Source organism: Folsomia candida, unplaced genomic scaffold (assembly GCF_002217175.1).
Source record: "Folsomia candida strain VU population unplaced genomic scaffold, ASM221717v1 Fcan01_Sc001, whole genome shotgun sequence".
NCBI classification, from domain to species: Eukaryota; Metazoa; Arthropoda; class Collembola; order Entomobryomorpha; family Isotomidae; genus Folsomia; species Folsomia candida.
Window position 1 is genome coordinate 4,037,971 of NW_019091193.1, and position 23,243 is coordinate 4,061,213.

Below are 23,243 nucleotides of genomic sequence, written 5' to 3' on the forward strand. Positions count from 1 at the left end.
TCCCATTTTTCACACGATAGCAAAAAGTGGAGATAAAACTATTTTCCCACTACCCTGGTAAATCTGGTGTTTACCAGTCGTAGTCCTGGTAAAGGTATAATTCTAGCCGTATCTTATGTACGTATATTTGCATAACCTCCACTGATAGTTTACATAATTCTCCACAATTTTATTTCCCTAGCCCAATCTATCTCGCCCTCCCATCTCTTCGCTCAGTTAACAAGATCGCTCCTGGGAACAAAGTCACCTTGACCAGTGGAACGCATCCATCCATTATTTACTCCTTATACACAGATAAGCAAACAACCAAGCACAATGGAATCCAGTTCCATTCCATTATCATGCAAACCTTTCCCCTGTTAATTTACGTGGTAACTCTCCATGCAAAACTGGATTTGCGCCTCAGTCTCATTTTGTCCTTGTCCAAAGATACAGCACTTCTGTTGCTGCTGCTGGGACTTTTGCACGATTCGCGATTTGTCTCTTTTGCAAAAATGAGGACGTTATTTTTGTTAGTGTCTCTAATTTTCTTGGGAAGTGAGGGGAGCGTCGTGTCGCAGGGGAAGGCCCCCTGGACGCATCAGTTTCAGCTTGACTCCCCCAAAATTAAGGTTGAGTGGAGAAGTTTGACTGAAAATGGGAGTAGCAATCCCTGGCTGGAGATGCAAATTAGCGGCGAAACGAAGGGTGGTTATATCGGGTTCGGATTTAGTGAGAATGGCGGAATGAACGGGGCTGACTTAGCGATTGGATGGATTGACGAGAAGGGACAAGTTTTCATGAAAGTAAGGCGTATAAAAATGGGGAATTTGAGAAGAATTTGAAAATAATTGTGTTTTGGATAGGATTTTCATGGGGTGGGAAATAACCCGGTGTTGGATAAGGAGCAGAATTATGAAGCTCTTTCGGGAAAATTGGAAAATGGGATTACCACCATTAAATTTAGAAGGCAGTGGTTCACCTGTGATAAGGATGATATCGAAATCAGGGTGAGTTTTACACATGCAAATTTATGCATTTATCATGGTGAAATCTGTAACCACCATGATTTAGCAAAATCATGATGAATTATTTATTGATAATTTTTAGCTAGATTTTATTTCATTGTTGTAAAAGGTGTGAAATCTTTACTCTGAAGATTACAATCCTGTAAAATCAATTAGTTTGCATAGGAAAATATAAAGGAAAATCTGTCTGGAAATGTATTTAACATTTGCACAGATCGAGATTGTCTTATGATTTTACGCAAACACAAATTTTTGCACATTTGACACCTACCCGAGTGAATTGAATCTCAAATCTTGCATGCGATAAGTTTAAAACAATTTGCAAATCTTTGCAGAATGACACGATGCGAATAATGTGGGCCCTGGGAAGTTCAGTACCCTCCATAACTGCCGACAACAACGTGACCGGGTTGACCTGGCACGGCCTGAATACGAGAGGCGTCCAAAGCGTGTTTATTCACGACACCGCATTTGCCGACCCCTTTCCAGACGAAGTCCCTGAAAAATTTCCAGGCGTTAAACAATGGGATTTAGTCATGAATAATGTAACACAATTATATAGAAATTAATGCGTACTTTTCTTAATTGGATTTTTTTTGCATTTTCAGACAATTGATAAAGAACAGACGACTTATTTCTGCAAAATTGTCAAGTTTCCTTTCCTTGAGAAGAAACATCATATGATCGGGGTAAAAATTTATTTCTTTAAATGTATTTAATTATTCTCTATATGTGGTCGTCCGAAATAATGCGTAGTAAGTCGACATGCCATTGTTGTAACTTTTAAGTACGTAAAATTTGTGTATTCTTATAATACAAGGGTAGACCCAGTAAAAATGCGAATTCACTTTGGGTGAAAATTTTTATCACATTTTTTAACTCTTTTAAATGTGTCAAAAAATTCAAGCCCGGCTTTATTTACATAACGACAATAATTATGAGAAATTAAAAAACATCCACTGTTTGACACTCGCATTGAATTGTTTCTTTTCCAGTGGAAACCAATCCTAACACCGGAAAATCGACCGAACGTGCATCACATCACTTTCTACGAGTGCATGGTTCCACCAGAACATGGCGGAACGGAGAACCTTTTCGAAAAACACACGATGCACACGGGAGGACGATGTTACACGAAGAATATGCCCCCAGAATGGACCAAGCACTGCGTCACTTTCTTATTCGTGTGGGTAGCCGGTGGGGAAGGTGAGACTAAATTATTTGCAAATTTAATCACAATTTTGCCAAATTGAGATTATCCAACATTTTGCACATGTTAAAGGTGAAATGTTCCCACAACACGTTGGCTCACCGTTGGGCGAACCACACGGCGGGGCGACTTACTTCATGATGGAGGTTCATTATGATAACCCGACCAGAAAAGTTTGTATGTTGAGAGCACATATTTTTCAAGTTGTGCATATAAAAGTGCAAGTTATAATTGTTTAATTTCCACAGTTCACGACAAGTCTGGCGTGAGGATATTCTACACGGACAAGTTGAGAGAAAACGATGGGGTTCGTCATGTTGATATTAAAGTTGAAGTTGATGTGATATTAATGTCATGTTATGATGATAATGTATAGTCCGTGATGTTGATGGGGTACAGGATCACACCGTTTCTTCTCCTGCCTCCAAAACAGCCAAACTTTGTAATGCACGGAATCTGCTCGTCCGAGTGTACGGAACAGGTTTGTGGTGGCTGGATATGATAATTTGCATAATTAGGAGACAATAGATAAACTTGACTGACTTGGTGATATTAATGGGTCGTGCTTTGTGGACGGGTCACCAAAAAACCTTGACTTGCATGGTATAAAAAAGATATAAACTGGTTCAAATTTATGGCATGTACTTAGGTATGTTTGTTGGTCCCTATATAAGTAATATGGTATGTAGCAACGTGGTAGTTAGAATTTTACCTAAAAAGTGTCACTCAAAAAGATAATTATGTCACGATTGTAACCAGAAAGATAAACTCTCCACCATAGTAACAAATTTATCATGTATAGTAACAAATTTATAACCGATCGGTAATAATTACATATATCACCAATCATTGAAAATTTATAACCAATCGGTGACAAAGTTATAGCCATAACGGCAGAGTCATGTATGTATCTTTACTTTCTGGTTATACATAGTCGAACCTGAATCATTTTGAGGGTAATCGTGGGGTAAAATTGTAATAATGATTTATCACGAAAGTAAAATTTTTATGGTTGGATTACAAATTAAAATTAAATGTTAGAAAAGTTTATTTTCAAATTATTTTTTACTGACGTAATTTGAATAATCGTATTTTCAGGCCCTGCCCCCAACAGGAATCAAAGTTATCAACACACTCCTCCACGGACATTTGAGCATGAGGAAATTGAGACTTCGTCACTTCCGAGGGGGCAAAGAACTCCCACTGATTGCTAAAGTAGGTATATTTTTTTAATTTACTCATGATTTTGATCCCGAATCTTTGTTCACGTATGTATGTAAAATAGGACGATTACTATGATTTCAACTACCAACAAAGCCGAACTCTTCAAGAGGAGATTACCGTCCTTCCTGGAGACGAATTAATCACAGAATGCGAATATGAAACCACTCAAAATAATCGAATGGTTTTGGTAAGTTTTGGAACAAAATCAACGAATAAGTAGAAAATCGACGCTTGGTAGAAATGCAAATCAAGATAAACCTTGGCAATTTTTTTACCCAAGTTTTTCAAAATTTTATCTACTTATTTATTTTATTTTCCTACCCATGATTTACAAGTTTTTAAAATAAAATATTACGTTTTTTAGGGAGGATTGTCCACCACGCAGGAAATGTGTCAAACCTTTTTCATCTACTATCCCCGCATAAATCTTATGCAGTGCACGTCACAGTATGAATTCACCGAGTTTTTCAAACCCCTCGGAATTCGAGAGGTTAACGGAACCGTGTTGAAGCAAATTAAGATGCCGTACAACCCATCGGGCGAATTCGACCCACCCGATGACGCCAAGGAGTTGGAGGAGAGCGGCGAAGGCGACGACTTCCACAGTCTGTATGACCACATTAACATCGTCGACACGGGAAAATCTGTGGCGCAACAGATCAAAGAAATGAACTGGACGGACACCACGATTGCGAAAAAGATTGAGAAGCAGTGGCAGCATGGGAGACATTACGCATACTGTACGGGACATGGGAGGAAGCGGTATCCATTAAAGGTGAGCAATAAACCAGTGGTAGTTTAGTTTTCAGGAAATTTTGAAATTTTTGAAATCATTTTTTATGAATTTTGTACAGAAATATATCATGGATTACCCAACTATTTCGAAGCCTGCAGAGAAGGAGGACCCATTCTGCAAAGCGAAACAGAGTCTTGAATAATTTGATGAGCTCTTCGATACACGGTTTTATAAAATATGTACTTATCGGTCTTTGATTATCTTTTATGATTTGGGATAATATGTATACGTAATTTGTAATAAAATGAAATAAAAAGCTGGACTTGATAAAATTATAGTTTTGAATAGTTTAAACGGTTCGAAATGCTTATATTTTTTGGCGTAATTTTTATTAATGTATGTATGCAATTACAAAAATATTAGCTGCATTAAGGTTGGCACATTTACGTACGACGAACGGCACATGAGAGGGGTAAATTACGACAAGGAAAATAGCAAGATAAGAAATATATTATTGAGATGAGACGAGCTGAAAAGGCCCGTCTCACCTCACCTCACCTCTCGTCTCAGTTTCCTCCTAGAAAAAATAGCCGTCTCATATCTCATCTTACCTCAAATTTCTCATGAGAAGTATTCTCATCTCATGAGACTGGAAGCCTATACTCTATGTGCAAATATTTGACACAAAGATGACTGAAAGATGTATAATTGTTACATCAGCATAATCTTTCGCCACCATCTCATGGATAAATATATTCCTCATAAAATCTTAGAAAAGAAGGTTTAGAAATTGCGATACATTTATCCGCGAAATTTTAAATATAAACGTATGATAAGTTAGACCTTAATGGACTACACAATTTCTGGATCTTCCTTCCAGGAGACTTGTTGAATTGACTGGCACATGTAAATACATATGTCAATAATACTCATATAATTTTCGCATTGTACATGCATCTCTCTTTCTCTCACATCCCCAATCCGACTAGCTCTCCATTTCTGAACTTTAAAATTTTTAAGTCCGTCAATTAAATTAAATTTACATACAGAATGAACTCGTCTCTTCGAATCGTGCTCAACACTGGTCTTGTCTTTGTCATCATGTTTCTGATTTTTGTGACCACCTTCACCAAGGTCGGCGTTCCACTTGACAAGACAATCAAGAACAAGCAAATTCTTATTGATTACAAGGGTGCAATAATTTGGGGAAGTAAGTCTCACGTTTATTTTTTACATATCATCCTATTAGAATTTAAAATCTTAATAGATTACACAAATTATGTTAAATATGTTTCAACCATTATTTTACAGATGCAACAATTACGTTGTCAGAGTTTATAGTCAGGACGGACGATGAACCACAACAGTGGATAGCGTTCGCACTTCCAGAAATCGATCTGACCAGACTTAATAAGATTAACGGAACGAAAGGTGATTAATTAGCGCATATATTTTCGAAATTCTTAAATTTTTACAACTTTATAATCAAAAATTTATGAGGACAAGTTGTCCTATTTCGATAAGTTTCCAATTTTTAACCTCCAACCAGTCATTTGGCAATTATCAAATGGTTACATTTAATTATGTACATACACATTTTATAGTTCCACTGGAAATATACTTCAAGACCTGGACGATTAAAAAGTATTCCGCCACGTTCGAAGAGAGGATGGCAAGGGAGGGCGTTTTTGGCGAAATTCTTGCCTTGCTGAGGGGAAATTACATTGAGGTTTGGGGGGTACAAATGAGACATTTTGGAAATTACGGGGTAACAGGGCTCATTTTGTCGCTCATTGCTGCTATGTTGATCGAAAATCATAGGGAGGAACAAAAATTAAGGGGTGACTCAATTTAATTATTTCTGAGTAACTGATAAGCATAATGCATTAATATTTATGTACGCAACGCAAATACTACTGATAATTTACACGATACGAGATCTATGTATGCCTCGATTCTATTCATATGCGAGCCTTGTATTTGAGGAATTTTGACCCCAATACTAAGGATAAGTTGACCCTTGTCCCCATCAAATCTATCGAGTTTTTAAGCATGTTCCTAATAAATTTTGTACATGAAATAGTGATTAGTCATCGACAAATGAGATACATATTTACATGTATACTTTACAGACGTATTTTTTGCATACATATTTCTTAGGATTTCAAGCCTTCATATAATTTTACGATTTCATGTCATCATTTAAACCGAGTTGGACAAGTTGAGAAATAAAAATAAAAATGTTAAGACTAGTGACTAGAAGTTTTAACGGAATGCTTTAAATGTATGTATGAACTTATTTAATTATTTTTGCTGTTTTGCGTGACCCGAATACTTAAGAAAATAAATTTGACTTACTCAACACATATTGCTGAGACACATGACTAGCTTTTTATTTAAGTTAACAATATAATTTATTTTTAATATTCGTGCGGACTCGATGTATGTATGTATGCATGGATTTTACTATGTAGATGATAGAATTTTGGTGCGTGGTAAGTTCCAGTCAGTCAGAGAAGAAAAGATCGCATTTCGTCTCATATTTCTCCCCCTTGAAGATTTATCGCCCACATTCAGTGTCAATTTTGTTATGCTTATACTTTGGGACATGATTTGGTGAATTGGCACATCGGTAGCAGCATACATTTATTTACAAGTGTATTAAATTTCCTTCCATGAATTTTGCTGAAGGATAAAACTTCGGCTAAATTTGAACCTGTCATAGTTCGAGTGAAGGAGATCTAACTGAAGAAATTCAGGACCTGGTCATGGATAATTGTATCTTAATCATTCACATTTCTACTAATCGGTTACATGCATAAATAGGATATGTATTTATGCATATTTATGTATATTTCACAAAATATCGACAAGCCAAAAATCATCAAAGCGAAACAACAGGCAGGAAGGAAAGAAGCAAGCAAGCAAAAACTTTTGTAATGAAAATGATTACGTCCAAATGAATACTTAAAATTAAAGTATTGTCGCAATCACTTGATTTGAGCGAATCTGTGGGTGCGTGGAAACACTAAAGCTAAATATCATCCTCATTTAGGAAATAAGGAGAATAATTTTATGTTTGTAAGTAATCACACTTTTCTTTGAGTCACGTATTAAATTAAGGTTTGATTTAAACGTTTTATTTTCTGGAGTCATGTCGATACTCTGAAAAACGTTTATCTCTCGGATATAAATATGCAGATAACATTTCTTTGCCACAGGATGTACTCTCATATACGTGTGTAAATAAATATATAAGTTTATACATAGTTCTGGAAAGTTGCATGCAACATTGTCGAAATGGGTGCCCTGTCTCATTTTAGGAGGAAAAACGTAACTTCAATCCACAAAACTGAAAATGTCCGTTAATTTTTTATTGTTAAAGCAGTCGCCCGTTGAGGAGTAAGTATACTTGCACAGCCAGTGGTACACATAAATGTACATATGCTAGCAGGTATCCAGGAGTTTCAACCCTTTCTTCTCCCGTAAAATTAGTCATTACATATTACTGATCGTGAACGTGAATTTTATTGTAAGTATAGTGAGCTTTGTTACTTCAAGCATTTGTTCTTATGTAAATAAATATATACATATTTAAGCATATACAGCTACATACATATATACGTACATTTACATATGTAAATTTTATTTCATTCTGCAGCTGGACTTCATCCCTGTGTATTTCTTGCTAAATTGCCCAAGTCTCTGGCAGCATATAACGTACAAGTGGCAATCACTAAATATTACACTAAATATTACATAGTATAAAGGGGTAATTTTCTCATCCGAAGGGAGCGTTGCTGCAATTACTTTTGTATTGTGATCTAAAGTCAATCGATGCCATAGCCAATAGTTTTTTTTAAATCGTGTGTGTGCCTTCGTCATTTAATAAGCCGTGCTTACATAAATACGGTAAAACAGACAAGTTGGGGTTACTAAGTAAGTAAATGTATCGCAATTATTAATAGATGTAATTTTTTTGAAGCTGTAATGCAGTCTTATTAAACTTTCTTCAAAATTTTGAAAATTTATTGTACATTAAAGATTCTCGTGTATGTATAAAAAAGAGCCTGGTCGATTGTATATGTATAATTATGTCATGTTGTCACAAAATTATTTCCTCATGAAAAACAAAGTACACACATTTGTGCAGCAGGTTATTTTCCGTTAAGGATGAAGTACACAAATGTCTATGACATAGACTATGTACTGCATAAATTTGCTTGACACCATTTACTTAAAAAAGTATTTCTTTTGCATTTTGTGGAAAACTCGATGGTAAAAAGTGGATTTTTTTCGATATTTCTCTTCTGAAATTTTGGAATTTTCCATGTACGAAGAAATTTTATTTGGTTGCTATCAGGTGTAATTATGAAATTAACATGGTACTGAAGGGAAATTTTATTAAGAAATTAATGGTACGATAGAGGTTAAAGCTCATGGGACCCATAATAACTATTAAATAGTATCACTCACAGCTTTTCCACCTTTCGTGAAAGTTTTTCGACCGAGATGAACTTTTGCATGGCAATATGCTAACACTCTTAGCCATTTGCATATGCTACGTACAACCAGGTTGTACACAGCATATACAAATTGCACCTCATGAATATATAAAAACGCAACTAATATAACCAGCTAAATTTGTTTCCATTTTCAGCTAAAATGGAAACCGAAGCATCATATCCTGCATTTTTGGAGTTTGTTAAAGAAATCAATTCTATACTGGAGTCATTTTCCAAGCTTGGAAAGGGTTATGCCTCATCCTTGAAATCTTGTTCTGCCATGTCAGCCACTTAAAAAAAATTTGATATAGTGATGACTAACAAACCTGCGAGTGAGAAAGTCGAGTTGGCCAAATTTATCCATAACGTATTTCTGCATCCTTTTCTGCGCCAGACAGAAGTCGCATTAAAAGTTCAAGAAGGAAACCAATGTCCAGATATACTCCGTTTTCCGTGTTTGAAGGAGATTTTGAATTTTCTGCACAAATATGAAAATAATTCCACCCTAGAACTTTTACGTGACGTGGTGAAAGCGTTTCATACTTTGACACCGAATCAATTTCTTTTTTTGCAATACTCACGACCAGAACTGCCGGTCGTTCTGTGGGATGCTATTCAACATGTTGGCAATTTCCCTGGAAAATTTGAACCTTGTCAATGCAGCGAAGAAGATAATACAACGTACAACTTAACCCTGGGTATCAATGAAATCAAGCAACTCAAACACTCCACAAATGCCGTCACGTTTGTCGAATCTGATGAGTAATAGTAATGTATGTAATATTTCATGTAAAAGTTATGATTGAGATGATATGTATGAATGTTAGTTTTAGGTTGCCCCTGACATTTGAGTGTCCCGCACGAGCGCAGTCTTTCGTCATCTCATTGTTTTATTGGCCCTCATTTTTAGTTCGTTAAAAGTACTCAAGTAATGTGGACGTGTTTTTGAGAGAATGTTCACAATTAATTAATCCACAGTAAATAAAGTAGCAATTATTTAAGAGATTTATAACAAGTTTTATGTTATATTTATTTTGCTACTCTGAGTGGATTTATGAGCTGACCTCCTACTCGTAGTAATCATCCCCCACGTCACATTCGGTGTAACGCTGGTCAGAGGGTATCTGATCGGGACTGACCCAGTGGTGTTCTCAGAGCAGACGCCACATTTTGGTGACCTCGACGTGATAGGGGAGTCGAGTCGGATTCTACAGTGACCAGGAGGAAGTTCAATTAAGGAAGGAATCTTCACAAATTGCCACTTTGTGGGCCCCACCCTGAGCATTCGGGGGTTAGCAGGTGATAGAATTCCTTATTAATCATTGAGAGGGGAGCCAAGCAACCGGCAAGTCCGTGAGGTCGTCCCATTGTAGTCTTTTCACGTGGATAATAACAATTATTTTGCCACTTTGTGGGCCCTGCCCTGAGCAGTCGGGGACTTTTGAGGTGGAGATTGTTGCCAGTTTAAAACCACGTTGAAAAATTATTAATCATTTTCCGTTTGTTGGGTTTGCACGGTCCTGAGGTTCAAGTAGCGGCCATGGATCGAGCAAAGAAGTCCCGGAAGCCAGTGAGACAACAGGTCACGAAGCTTTGCAACGAAATAGAAGCGGAAATCGCCACAGGAGTCCCGTACAGACAGACGTTGTTGGACTTATTGAAGAAACTGGATGTGGCGTCGACTAAGTTCATCAATGAAGATGACAAAGTGAAAGAAGCCATGTTGGATGACGACGTAGCCGATGTGGATTTAGAAACTGAAGCAGATGACTGTGAGAAGTATCAAGACAAGATTTTAGTGGCTGAGAGGATTGCACGTAATGGTATAACCCCTGAGGTATCAAACCAGATCCCAAGTTGCAGCAGCACTCCAGCAAACAACGGTACGGATCACACGAAGTCATTCAAACTGCCAAAAATAGAGCTGAGGAAATTTAATGGGGAGTTAAAAGAGTGGCTAGGGTGGTGGTCTCAGTTCGAGAAGATCCACGTTGACACCAAGATCCACGACTCCGACAAATTTCAGTACCTCTTGCAAGCTATGATACCTGGAACTAAACCATTGCAGTTAGTGAGTAGTTTCCCTCAGACGGCAGAAAATTATGGACAGGCGCTGGATGCTTTGAAGCAGACTTATGGAAGAGAGAGCCTTTTAATGCAAGTTTACATCCGGGAGCTGCTGAAGTTAGTGATTTGTAACGTCAGTCAGAAGGAGAAGATTCCCCTGGATGTAATGTACCTCAAGTTGGAGTCGCACTTGAGGGCGCTAAAGACATTAAATTTGGCCGCTGCTGATCCAGCCACCTGGTTGTTCCCTTTGGTGGAATCAAGTTTGTCTGTTGAGACGTTGCAAGCATGGCAACGCAGCCCGTTATCAAAAGTCGACGGGAAATTAGAAAACCCCCCAAGAAGCTGTCTTGATCTGATGATGGAATTCATAAAGAATGAAGTGCAGGGTCAACAACAAATTGCTCTGGCCCAGACTGGATTCCAATCAAGCTCCAGCGGTAAGGACGGGAAGAACAAGAGGCACCGAAAAAGTGAAGATGAAGAGTATCCCGTAACTGCTGCTGCCCTGGTTGCTGGTGATGTTAAGAAGATAAGATGCGTCTTCTGTGGAAAGAACAATCATCAGAGTCAAGATTGCTTCAGGGCAAAGAAGATGAGTCATGAGGATAAGTTGGCCAAGGTGAAAGAAGCCAACGTCTGCTTCAGGTGTCTAAGACCAGGACATATCTTCAGAAAGTGCAAGGTCCGCGTGGATTGTCCAACTTGTGAGAAAGGTCACTATCAAGTAATGTGCCAAGAAAAGAAGGACGGTGATAGTGAAGGAGTCACGAAGTGACCGAGGGAGTGAAAACCATGGTGGTATCTCAGCCATCAGCACTGGCAATGGGTGTGTCATCGAAACAAGATAAGATAGTGCTCCGCGGAACCATGCAAGTCAAAGTTCTCGGACCTAATAAGGAAGTGAGAAATGTCCGAGTTCTAGTGGATTCAGGGAGTGACATCAGTTACATACAGAGAAAGTTAGCCGATGATTTGAAGCTGAAACCTGTGGGCAAGAGGATGTTCCAGACAGAAGTATTTGGTGGTGGTCACGAGATTGCCGAGAGAAAGGAGTACTCTGTGAATATCCAAGGAATCAACGGAGGGAAAGAAAACCTGCAGATGCAGATGTTCTCTCAAGAATATATTTGTGGAGTATGTGATCCTGTCCCGTATGGCCCGTGGGTGAACGAGCTGATGAAAATGAAGGTGTACCTTACCGACGTCGCGTCAGACCCCTCCGAGATTCACATCTTGTTAGGATCCAATCACATTGGAAGAATTCTCACAGGGAGGATGGCTAAAGTTAGTCCAACCATCATTGCGACAGAGACAACGGTCGGCTGGTACTTAAACGGAGAAGCGTCCGTCCCGAAACAGCGCACCATGGCTCAACTATGTATTGCGAAGTTGGCCAAGACAGAAGATATAAGTGTTCTGTGGGATTTGGACATTTTGGGAATCAAGGACAGTGCATTGAGGGTCAGCACAGAAGAGCATGACCAGCAGGTCAAGGAAGATTTCCAGAAGAAACTGAGGAGAGCAGATGATGGCCGGTACGTTGTGAAGTTACCGTGGATTAGTGAGTCCATCCCACTCCCTCATATCCGTGGAGTTGCTGAAAAACGGCTGCAATCAGCAACTAACAAGCTTATCTCAAGAAAGGAATTTGAACAATATGACAACATTTTTAGTTCCTGGAGGCGGAAGGAATTGTAGAAGTCTACGCGGAGAAAGGAACAGACCACGATGGACATTATCTTCCGCACCGTCCAGTGTTCAAACCGGATAGCTTGACTACACCAGTGCGTCCAGTTTTTGACGCCTCTTGTCGAGTTGGGAACCAGCCTTCTCTCAATCAGTGTTTAGAGAAGGGTCCCAATTTAGTTGAAATGATCCTGCCCATCCTCCTCAGGTTCCGGAAAGAAAAGGTGGGAGCAATCTCCGATATTATGAAGGCCTTCCAGATGATCCAAGTGGATGGCGAACATAGGAAATATCAAAGATTCCTGTGGTGGGAGGATCAAGGGAAGAAACTTCTCAAAGTGTATCAGCATTGCCGAGTTATTTTTGGAATGAACTGTAGTCCGTTCATCCTTGCAGCAGTGCTGGATTTCCATCTCTCCCAGGTTCCAGAGAATGAAAAGAAGACAAGCCTGGAGTTGTTAAGGTCGCTCTACGTGGACAATTGTGTGACGTCCTTCGACACGTTGAAAGAATACGAAAAGTTCAAGAACGAGTCCACAATGATATTGGAGAGAGCGAAGATGGACTTAAGGCAGTGGGAGTCCAATGCAGATCAAGTAATGGAAAATGAGATCACATCTGTATTGGGATACAAATGGAATAAGAAGAGTGACCAATTGTATTGCGATATTCCCACCGAGTGGGGCGAAGAAGGTGACCCTGTCATAACGAAGAGAAGTGTCCTCTCCCTGGCTGCACAAGTTTTTGACCCCATTGGTTACACGTCACCAGCCGTCCTGCAGTTGAAGTTATTGTTGCAGGAATCCTGGGCGCAAGACATGAAGTGGGATGAACAATGGGACGAGGTCAAAAGTGCAAAAGTGACGATGTGGTATAAGCAGATGTCGTCACTGGGAGAGATCAAGATTCCGAGATGGGCTGTAAATAATAGTGCCAAATTACAGCTACACATTTTTACGGATGCGAGCAAGGATGGATACGGTGGAATTGTCTTCGTTAGATGCCAAGAACGGGGATTGGAAAGTGCTACCGTGCAGTTACTACTTGCAAAATCAAGAATCGCACCGTTACAGAAGAAACCAGACCAGAAGAATGTCACAATCCCAAGATTGGAATTGCTGGGATGCCTGATTGGAGCAAGATTAGCAGAGACGGTGAAAAGAGCGATGGGATATGAAGACATCCCCACCGTCTACTGGACAGACTCCACCACGGCGCTGGCGTGGATTCGACGGGACGGAGACTGGGGTACATTTGTGGGAAATCGGGTTCGTCAGATTTTGAAGATTTCGAACAAAGAAGAATGGCGCCACGTCCCCGGCAAGATCAATCCCGCCGACCTACCTTCAAGAGGATGCTCACCGACCGAATTGTTGTTATCAAAATGGTGGGAGGGACCAGACTGGCTCAGAGAAAGCGAAGACAATTGGCAGAAATCACCAGGGGAAACGGACGAAGATGAAGTCCTCGCGGAGGTGAAAAGGTCTACGTGGATGAAAGTGGCCAGAACTGTTCCAGTAGCATCGTTCGTTGCGAAGTTCGCATCATATATCAAGAATGTTCGTGTCGTAGGATATGCAGTTCGAATCCTGAAAGGAATGGATAAAGAAGAACTACGTAAAGCATGGACAATAGCTGAGCTAAGGGCGGCGGAAGTAGTCCTGTTAAAAGTCATGCAGGAGCGATACTTTCCCGACGTAAAGCAAATCAATTTGAGAGTCAGTAAAATGAAGGACGAGCTACTCCACGTTCGTACCAAGTTGGAGTATAGGGAGGATACCGAAGCATTCAGATTTCCAATCCTTCAAGGACTGTCCGATGGTCCATGACTTGATTCGAGAAATTCATCGCATTTATGGTCACGGCGGTATCCAATTTACATTAACCAAGTTGAGGGAGAAGTATTGGATTCCCCAAGGAAGAAGAACCGTGACCCACGCCCTGAGGAAATGCGTGACCTGTCGGCGACAAGATGCAAAACCATTGCAAGTTAATCCTGTTGCTTTGCCAGAGAAGAGTGGCGACAGGAGAAGTTTTTACAACAACCGGAGTGGACTTGGCAGGACCGCTGTTTTTGAAGAACAAGTCAAAAGTGTGGATAGTTTTATACACTTGTGCCGTGTACCGCTGTGTCGTTTTGGATCTGGTGGAGTCACTCAGTACCGAAGCCTTCATCAACTCACTGGAGAGATTTGTGAGTATGTATGGACGTCCCAATACCATCTACTCGGACAATGGGACAAACTTTGTGGGCGCTGATAACCTGTTCAAGAAACTGGACTGGATGAAAATTGAAGCGGCGACCCAAGTGAAGCAGATTCAGTGGATTTTTAACCCACCCACTGCTGCGTGGTGGGGAGGATGGTTTGAGCGCATGGTCAAGTCTGTCAAGGACCTGCTCAAAAGAATGTTGGGGAGAGCCTCATTGACGAGAGACGAGTTGGCGACTTGTTTATGTTCAGTCGCGGCCACGATCAATGAGCGACCACTTACTGCAGCGACTGAAGACATTGATGATCTCGTTGCACTGACTCCAGCAATGTTCCTCAAGGGTACGAAGATGACAAGATTCCCGGAAGTGGAGAAAGTCACTGGGAAAGAATTGCAAGCCCGTTACAAGCATGTGAAGAAGCTGCAACAGGACTTACAAGCAAGATTTCGGAAGGAGTATCTAGCTGAACTCGTGCAGAAAGCTAGTGAAAAGAAGACTCCTGACCCCGTCGTTGGTGATGTCGTACTGGTCCAAGTGGATAATAAGAAAAGAGTTGAATGGCCACTCGGACGCATCATCCAGCTAAATCCAGGAAAGGATGGTGAACCAAGATCTGCCGTAGTGAAGACTGCAAAGGGAGTCCTCCGAAGACCGCTGCAGAGACTTTACCCTTTGGAAATTCCGTCAGGTGACAGAGAGATGTCCAAACCGGAAGAAGAACGCCAAGTCCAAGACTTTGAAGAAGAAGACACGGATGATGATACCGTTTTGCAAGAGTCAAATGAAGATCTCGTGGATGAAGCGTTGCCAGAAGTAATCACCAGAGCAGGACGCAAGATAAAGAAGCCTGATCGTCTGGGAGTTTTGCAAAGAGTGTTAATACATGATGATAGCATTAGTAATTAGATTCGTATTTTAGTTCTTTCGCTCATGTTTTCACGAAAGAAGGTGGGAGTGTCGAATCTGATGAGTAATAGTAATGTATGTAATATTTCATGTAAAAGTTATGATTGAGATGATATGTATGAATGTTAGTTTTAGGTTGCCCCTGACATTTGAGTGTCCCGCACGAGCGCAGTCTTTCGTCATCTCATTGTTTTATTGGCCCTCATTTTTAGTTCGTTAAAAGTACTCAAGTAATGTGGACGTGTTTTTGAGAGAATGTTCACAATTAATTAATCCACAGTAAATAAAGTAGCAATTATTTAAGAGATTTATAACAAGTTTTATGTTATATTTATTTTGCTACTCTGAGTGGATTTATGAGCTGACCTCCTACTCGTAGTAATCATCCCCCACGTCAAATTCGGTGTAACGCTGGTCAGAGGGTATCTGATCGGGACTGACCCAGTGGTGTTCTCAGAGCAGACGCCACAACGTTGCTTGAAATGTTAAATATCAAAGAAACCCAGATTAAATTCAAGGGTAAAAGAGGAAAATACTTGTCCAAACCGGGGGATATTTGCGCCCAAGGGATCACGTATTTTAGCGTTGATCTGGACAAATTTGCAGACAAGATAAGTAACCCGCATGCAAAAGAAAGAAGATACGGGGCTATAGAAATTTCTGTAAATCTGGACCACATTTTTACGTCTGGGAAAAAAGTTAACTTGTTTCGCGTCGGAACGAAGCGGTATGTCAAGGAATTATCGCAGCAAATTTTGGCATATGACAAATTGGGCGACGAGTGGTGGTTATTGGATGAAAAAGAGGGTTTGCACAAGCTCGAAAAGATGGAAAGTAGTGACATAAATTGGGATATAAAATACTGCACGACTGAGCGAAACTGCTGGACAAATCCGGAAATCGTCATCCCCGGAGAACAAGACGTGGATATTGTTCATTTGGGTTGATATGTACTTCGAGATAATGCTATACAAGTAACGCATGCCATAATTTGCTCCTAGGTGTCACTAGCTATTTTTGGAACCAAAATCTTTGGCTTACATTGGATCGTTTTTCAAGCTAGATATACCGATTTATGTACATATATCAAAATATTAAGCCAAAAAATAGGAATTACATGACACTTATTTTTCCGTTGAATGACCCGTTTAAAGAAAACTATTGGGGAACTGTGTTCAAAGTCCACCATGGTTTTCGTCCAGTGGAGGAAAAGATACAGAACATTTACTTAAAAATTAAACTTTGCTGCCAATATTTTTCTTCGAATCGATTCAACAAAAAGATAAGTACCATGTTATTCCTAATTTTGGGCCTGACTTTTTGATATACTCTCCTGGGCAATCTTGCGATAGCATGAAAAAGGTTCAATTTTTTGTTTGATTTTTTCAAATTTTGATTGAAATGAAGTTTTCATTAAAAGAATTGTCTACAAATAAATTTTTTGCTTTCTATCGGATTCAGGTTTTTCATCTTCACAATTTACAAAGCACAAATTAAAATCTGGTCAGTCTTACATAAATACAGACAAATACAGGACAAATTATTATTGATATTTTAGAGCAGGCAAACGATGCTTGAGAAACAATAATTGCTCCAAATTTTATGGACGTGAAATGTATTTGAGGCTACCGTATGCTTCTTTGGCTTCCAAAAAGAGACAATAAACTCGTAATAAACGCTTGTTGCTGGAAAATGACAAATAATAAACTGACGCTTTTGTTGGTAAATGCGGACTAACTTGCTGCTAACTTTCTTTGTGAACTAGGTTATGGCGAAAATTAAATAAAAACTGAATTACCCGTTACCCGTGCGGGTAGTTCTCGCTACCCGCAGATAACGGGTACCCGCAAGAATCGTGCGGGTATGCGGGTAACGGGTACCCGACCCGTTACCCGCGGCAACCCTAATGTACATAATTCATAATTGAGAAGGATTTATTATCGGTATACCGATATACATATTTCGATAGATTTCGCAAATTAACATCCACAAATTGGCGACACACAATGTGTATTACACATCCCTCGTCAGAAAATTTAAGAAATATTGAAGCTTTCAAAAAAGCTGAGATTGCTATTGAATATCTATTCCGACGTTATGTTGATTTTTTTGGCCATGTCCCTTGGCCTATGGTTGTCAATCCCGATTAAGGTTTTTATTATAGATCAATGTTATCTATAACATTAAAATTCTAATTCCTGAAAATAGGATTGGCACACCGAAACCCACTTTTGGGCGGTTTTGGATGTGGTCGTGGACCCCATCTTTGAACTTCCGTTAGAAAATTAGATGAGTTAGATAATTAGAAATTAGATGGTGGAAACAGTATTCTACATCAAGCATATTCGATAGTTGATAACTGAACGAAATGCATACGGCGTTTCAATTGGTCGTATTATAAATGGAAAATAATTTAAAAAAGGGTGAAAAAAATTTGTTGCAATTAATTAAATTGATTACTACTCATGTTTACATATTACATGAATGTACAAATATATCATGAGTACATGCATTGATGCTCCTCGGACGTTTATCATTCTGGTGATGAATATACTACACTGTCAAAAATCTGGTAGAATCACACATGTACATATATATGTATGTAAATTTGTAGATATATACTCCGTATTGGTATTGATTTCGTAATAATTTAACTTCCTAACGAATTTTGGTAGTAGCTTATTTCAGAGTGGTAAATTTTTCATTACGGTAAACGGTAATGTACGTTCTTCCCTTTGACCGTACCGGTAGAGTCATACATAGATATTTGTGCCCCGGTCAGTAATAATTTAACACAAATTTTCTAAGTATATGTGTACGTATGCATACATGTATGCATACGTACACATATCATTGTACAATGATGCAGTATGCATAATAATGATATATGTAAGTACAGTACATATGCATATCTACAAACAAGGAACAACTATTTATTCACAATTTATGAATCATAAATAGTGCCACATGCAAGATTTTAATTGATACATCCTTTCCAGAAATAATCCTGGAGACAGGTGGATTTCTCTCAAGAAAATTAGTTTGTACCACCTGGCTCAACCTACACCTAAATGAAACAGATACAATTATGGTAGATATACACATGTACACATGTAGATATTAACAAACTAAATTAGAAACAAATAAGGATAGTTATTCAATTTCAATCCAATGTCTACACAAGTAAGTAGGTGTCCAAGCTCTTGGAAAATTAATTAAATTACAAGCCAATAAATTTAACTAACATTCCAACAACACCATGATTTAAGATGATGGCCAGTATTGAATACATAGGACAAGGTTAATGTCACATGCAAAAATTCATTTAACTATGTATGTACATGGTAGAAAAATACGTAATCTTCAGGTTGCAAAAGCAAACATTGATTATCTTTTGTTTCTTTAATTAGTCATCATACTAGGGTGTTATAAATTATAACTTATAATTAGTCCTTCCTAACGTTATAAACAGTAACGCAATTTTTGCTTTCTGTATTTTTCACTGTGCATATGGAAAAAGTAGCACATATGTACAATTTTAACAAAAACTGAATCATTATTTAATAACCGAATTATCATTTTGAAGTTTATTGTTTAATTACCGATTCGGTATCTAAGCCTATACCCATTGGTTCTAAACTGTGAGACGACACCTAAACAAAATGGTATTTTCTATAAATAATAAAGTGAGCCAACCTGAGAAGATGAAATCTAACCTGGAACAAGAAACTGAACAAGGAATATTCCGACGAATTTTAATCGAATGGAGAAACATTTCAATTTTGCTCTTTCTTTACACATTGCAAGGCGTCCCTGGAGGTCTAGCCGGGTCAATTCCTCTTCTTCTCCAAGCCCGTGGCTCAAATTACTCGGACCAAGCCATTTTCTCGTTAGTGACCTGGCCCTTCAATTTGAAATTATTATGGGCCCCACTGGTGGATGGCATATATTGGAAACGTATGGGAAGAAGGAAGTCGTGGCTCGTACCGGTTCAATATCTTATTGGTGTCACGTTATTATTCCTATCCTTCCATGTGGACTCGTTAATCGACTCCCTGGAGATAATGGTCTTAACGGCTTTAATGTTTTTTCTCAATCTCCTCATTGCAACGCAAGATGTCGTCGTCGATGGTTGGGCGCTGACTCTGCTTAAAAGGTTTGCATCTAATGGATGACAAAATTAAATTGAATTTTACATTTTAGCTCATTAATTTTCTTTGTATTAGAGAAAATGTGGGCCTCGCAACAACATGCAATGCTGTCGGGCTGAAAATTGGGAGATTCATTGGATATGGACTCTTCATAAATTTGGCGTCTCCTGATTTTTCAAATAAATATCTACGCACCGTCCCAAAAAGCGATGTAGGAGTGGTCACTTTATCCGGTTTTATGTTCGCGTGGTCAATTATTTACTTTGTTTGTACGACACTCACCTTCTTCTGCAAGAAAGAGAAGGATGCAGATCCAGAGATTGAACATGCTGAAGTAGACGAGGACAAAGGGAATAAAATAATTGTTAGTTACCTTCGATTATGGCGTATCATCAAACTGCCTGCTGTACAAAAGTGTCTCATCTTCTGCTTAACATGCAATGTGGGTAATCAGTATTTCCTTAAGGGAACCTTGCATACATATTTTACGTCATCAAAAAAACGCCGACTTTAGCCCAACGACCCACCCCTCCCTTACCCTACTCAAATTAAGCAAAACACGAGTAAGATAGGGGACCCAGATCCACCCACCTTTTTAATGACGTACTTATTATATGGACGCTAATTAAGAAAATGCATCAATAAAACGGATTTATTTATTCCATATTACAGTTGGCCTTTGCTGCGTCTGTCCTTGATGACTTGAAACAGGTAGAGGCCGGATTGTCGAAGGAGATTTTGGCACAGCTCTCCGTTCCGTTGGTGCCACTTGGACTTCTGATCACTGTACTGATAACAAAGTGGACGTCGGGACTGCGGCCAATGAGTCTATTTAGAAATACTTATGGTCTCACGTATGTAGACAAAGTTTGTTCATAATAATATAATGTTTGTGCTTAAATTGTAAGACGCCACTACATAAATCTTATTTGTAGGTTACTCTCGGCAGGTATTTTGGCGGCCATGGTGCCGGTAACTAGTTTTTTAAGCAACAATGGCACATTTCCATGGTGGTATTTTTCTTTGCTGCTCGGGATCAACATATTCGCTGCGGTAAAAAAAATCACTACAAATTATTCATTGAATATATGTAAGTAGTTTATTTCTGTTTTTAGATTTGCTTCACATGTACGGGTCTCGCTCAGGTTGCATTTATCACGAAAATCAGCGATCCGTCGTATGGCGCAACTTACGCTACATTATTCAATACCGGAATAAATGTGGGGGCCATCGGGTCAGCCACGCTTTCTCTTTGGTTGGCTGATCCCCTCACGGTGAAGTCTTGCAGCTCTGACGGGTTGTGTTCCACCGTGTTTGATGGCTACTATGTTGAGACGATCGCTTGTATGATTATTGGTGTTGGCTGGTTTTACTTCTGGGGAAATAATGTGATTACAGAGTTACAAGAGAAGCCGGAATCTGCATGGAAATTAGGGACAGTACGGGATGAGTGTCGGGTTGTATGATAAAAATAATAGTTTCGAAGAATTTTATTTAATACTTTCAAGACTCATCCTTATAACATTCGTGATTAATTAATTTGTATGATCCCCTGAATGTGTGAAAAACTAAGGTATTGAATGTTTCGGTGTGTGCCTTCTGGGATATAAAAGTGGTTGGGGGTACTTTTTCTCAGCTCTACAGTATTGGTTTATAATTAGTCTATAATAACCTTCAAAAAATAAAAATAAAAACCCGTCCAACACGACTTAAAAAATTACCTTCAGAGTTAAATTTCAACTGAAATTTAAAACTCGACTTTTGTCTAGAACCATTGAAATTGCGGTGTCAGAAATTCTGACTCAGAATTGTATAATTATTTATAGATTGCGGAATTCATGTTTAGAAAGCGAGCTAATAAGATCAAAGTCGATGAATGAATAAATGCATCCACACCTGCACATCAATTTGAGTGTGGGAAAAAGCGTGCTGCTACATACACCCTGATCGACCTTTACTCATGATACATAATAATAATCGTTAAACGAATGTACCCTCTGGGGCAGCGTCAACTTGGAAATTCGTGACAACCGTGATCGCCAAAAAGAGCAGGATGGTGAATGGAGACATGATGTCCAAAGGAATATATTTAATATCGGTTTCGGTCACCGAAATTCGGTGTCTTGAGTTTGTGTGTATGAGGAGGAGGAATGTTAAACACGTCAATTTATACCCTCCACTGTTTCATAATTAATTACATAAGGCAGCATTGTTGATTAATTAATTGCGACGTAAGTTTTAAATTGTAATTTACAATTTGAAACTGAAGGTACATAATTTTGCTTTGTGTATAATCCTTGATTTGGTTGGGTTTCGACGTAGTATTATTATGTATGTTCAATGGAGTTCTCAAGGTGGAATTTTTTTAAATTGTTTTAATGGTTTTAAATTCAAGGATACCAAAAACTCTCAATCCAATAAACCATGTACATACGTAATATGGTCATACGTAATAATAATTTACAAGGGTTTCGCGTATGTACATATTTCAATGGACTACGCCAATTAACTTTCTACCCAAATTCAATATACAATTTTTTAGATACACACCCACACAATTTTCAAAAATGTTGAAACTTTCAAAAAAGCTGAGATTGCTATTGAATATTGTTCTGTTCCGACGTTACTTTGATTTTTGTGATTCTGCTTGACCATGTCATTTGGCCTATAGTGGGTGTGGTTTGTAGACCAATCTTCTACATATAACGAAGTTTAAGCTTGAGTATGTAGGCAGGCACCTTCAACTTTGGGGGCATACTCAAGCCTGGGAATTGGGGTTTTCTAGGGTTGCCATCCGATCGGATAGGATAGGATAGGATAAAAATAATTCTTATCCGATCGGATAAGTCCACTGTTCGGATAATCCGAGTCGGATAATTTCAGAAATATTATCCTATCCGATATCCGTCGGATATCCGACGGATAGGATAGGATAATCAAATTAATTAGCAAAATAAATACAAAAATTTCAAATAATGCCAACAATTGTCGGGTATTCAATTTACATAAGCTGTCTTAAAATTATGTCAAGCGCATTGAGCACAGACTGAACTACTAAGGGAGTTGTAGGAATTAGAAGTAATACATATGTATGTATCTATTTGACAAACGTCTTTCTGTAAGTCTCCACTTTGCTTTAAATATTAGTTTGAATAAGTATGATATGCAGTATGTAATCAGTTCAATTTATCATAATGTCAATATTCAAATTAATTACTTTAAAGCACCCACAGAACTAGATTGATTCTTTAAGCAATGGGAAAATAACCTTATATATTACCTTAAAGGGAACCGTTTTGTGTTTGGCATGGTAATACTTTTACATCTGCTAACTTTACTAAGATTTGTCGGGAATTACTTAAATAATTATATCCATTGATGAAAATGAAATACAATTGGAGATAGAATATTTCCTTTACTTTCGCACATACAACGTGTCCAAATTACACTTAACTCGTCATTTTTAAATTATCCGATATCCGTCGGATATCCGACGGACAACATCGGATAATCCGAGTCGGATAATTTGAAAAAAT

At 38.7% G+C, this 23,243-nt stretch overlaps 5 protein-coding genes and 1 long non-coding RNA gene across 7 annotated transcripts; all 6 read left to right on the plus strand.

The window, feature by feature from the left end:
• The first annotated feature begins 394 nt into the window (after positions 1-394).
• Positions 395-4,514, plus strand: LOC110858363 (DBH-like monooxygenase protein 1). The gene is made up of 12 exons (XM_022107122.2): positions 395-785; positions 846-989; positions 1,343-1,552; positions 1,616-1,696; positions 2,003-2,213; positions 2,290-2,394; positions 2,466-2,524; positions 2,594-2,698; positions 3,316-3,432; positions 3,503-3,628; positions 3,806-4,216; positions 4,296-4,514. The coding sequence occupies exons 1-12, from the start codon at positions 495-497 to the stop codon at positions 4,377-4,379; spliced, it is 1,944 nt and encodes a 647-aa protein (XP_021962814.1). The 5' UTR covers positions 395-494; the 3' UTR covers positions 4,380-4,514.
• A 507-nt stretch (positions 4,515-5,021) lies between these two features.
• Positions 5,022-6,543, plus strand: LOC110858373. Its single transcript, XM_022107134.2, has 4 exons — positions 5,022-5,083; positions 5,227-5,387; positions 5,489-5,608; positions 5,782-6,543. Exons 2-4 carry the CDS (start codon positions 5,228-5,230, stop codon positions 6,030-6,032), a joined length of 531 nt encoding a protein of 176 aa, XP_021962826.1. The 5' UTR covers positions 5,022-5,083; position 5,227; the 3' UTR covers positions 6,033-6,543.
• Positions 6,544-7,584: 1,041 nt separating this feature from the next.
• Positions 7,585-9,768, plus strand: LOC118434156. Of its 2 annotated transcripts, XR_004833805.1 has the most exons (4): positions 7,585-7,709; positions 7,839-8,116; positions 8,838-9,455; positions 9,510-9,768. It is a non-coding gene; the product is annotated as an uncharacterized LOC118434156 (long non-coding RNA). The 2 variants fall into 2 exon arrangements; XR_004833804.1 differs by having other exon boundaries at positions 7,586-7,709; positions 8,838-9,768.
• A 1,776-nt stretch (positions 9,769-11,544) lies between these two features.
• Positions 11,545-14,267, plus strand: LOC110851293. Its single transcript, XM_022099051.1, has 2 exons — positions 11,545-12,369; positions 12,426-14,267. The coding sequence occupies exons 1-2, from the start codon at positions 11,545-11,547 to the stop codon at positions 14,265-14,267; spliced, it is 2,667 nt and encodes an 888-aa protein (XP_021954743.1).
• A 143-nt stretch (positions 14,268-14,410) lies between these two features.
• Positions 14,411-15,556, plus strand: LOC110851378. Its single transcript, XM_022099168.1, has one exon. The coding sequence runs from the start codon at positions 14,411-14,413 to the stop codon at positions 15,554-15,556; it is 1,146 nt and encodes a 381-aa protein (XP_021954860.1).
• Positions 15,557-17,510: 1,954 nt separating this feature from the next.
• LOC118434157 (acetyl-coenzyme A transporter 1-like) lies at positions 17,511-21,415 on the plus strand. Its single transcript, XM_035846985.1, has 5 exons — positions 17,511-19,712; positions 19,783-20,149; positions 20,380-20,561; positions 20,643-20,760; positions 20,823-21,415. Exons 1-5 carry the CDS (start codon positions 19,219-19,221, stop codon positions 21,171-21,173), a joined length of 1,512 nt encoding a protein of 503 aa, XP_035702878.1. The 5' UTR covers positions 17,511-19,218; the 3' UTR covers positions 21,174-21,415.
• Positions 21,416-23,243: the final 1,828 nt, after the last annotated feature.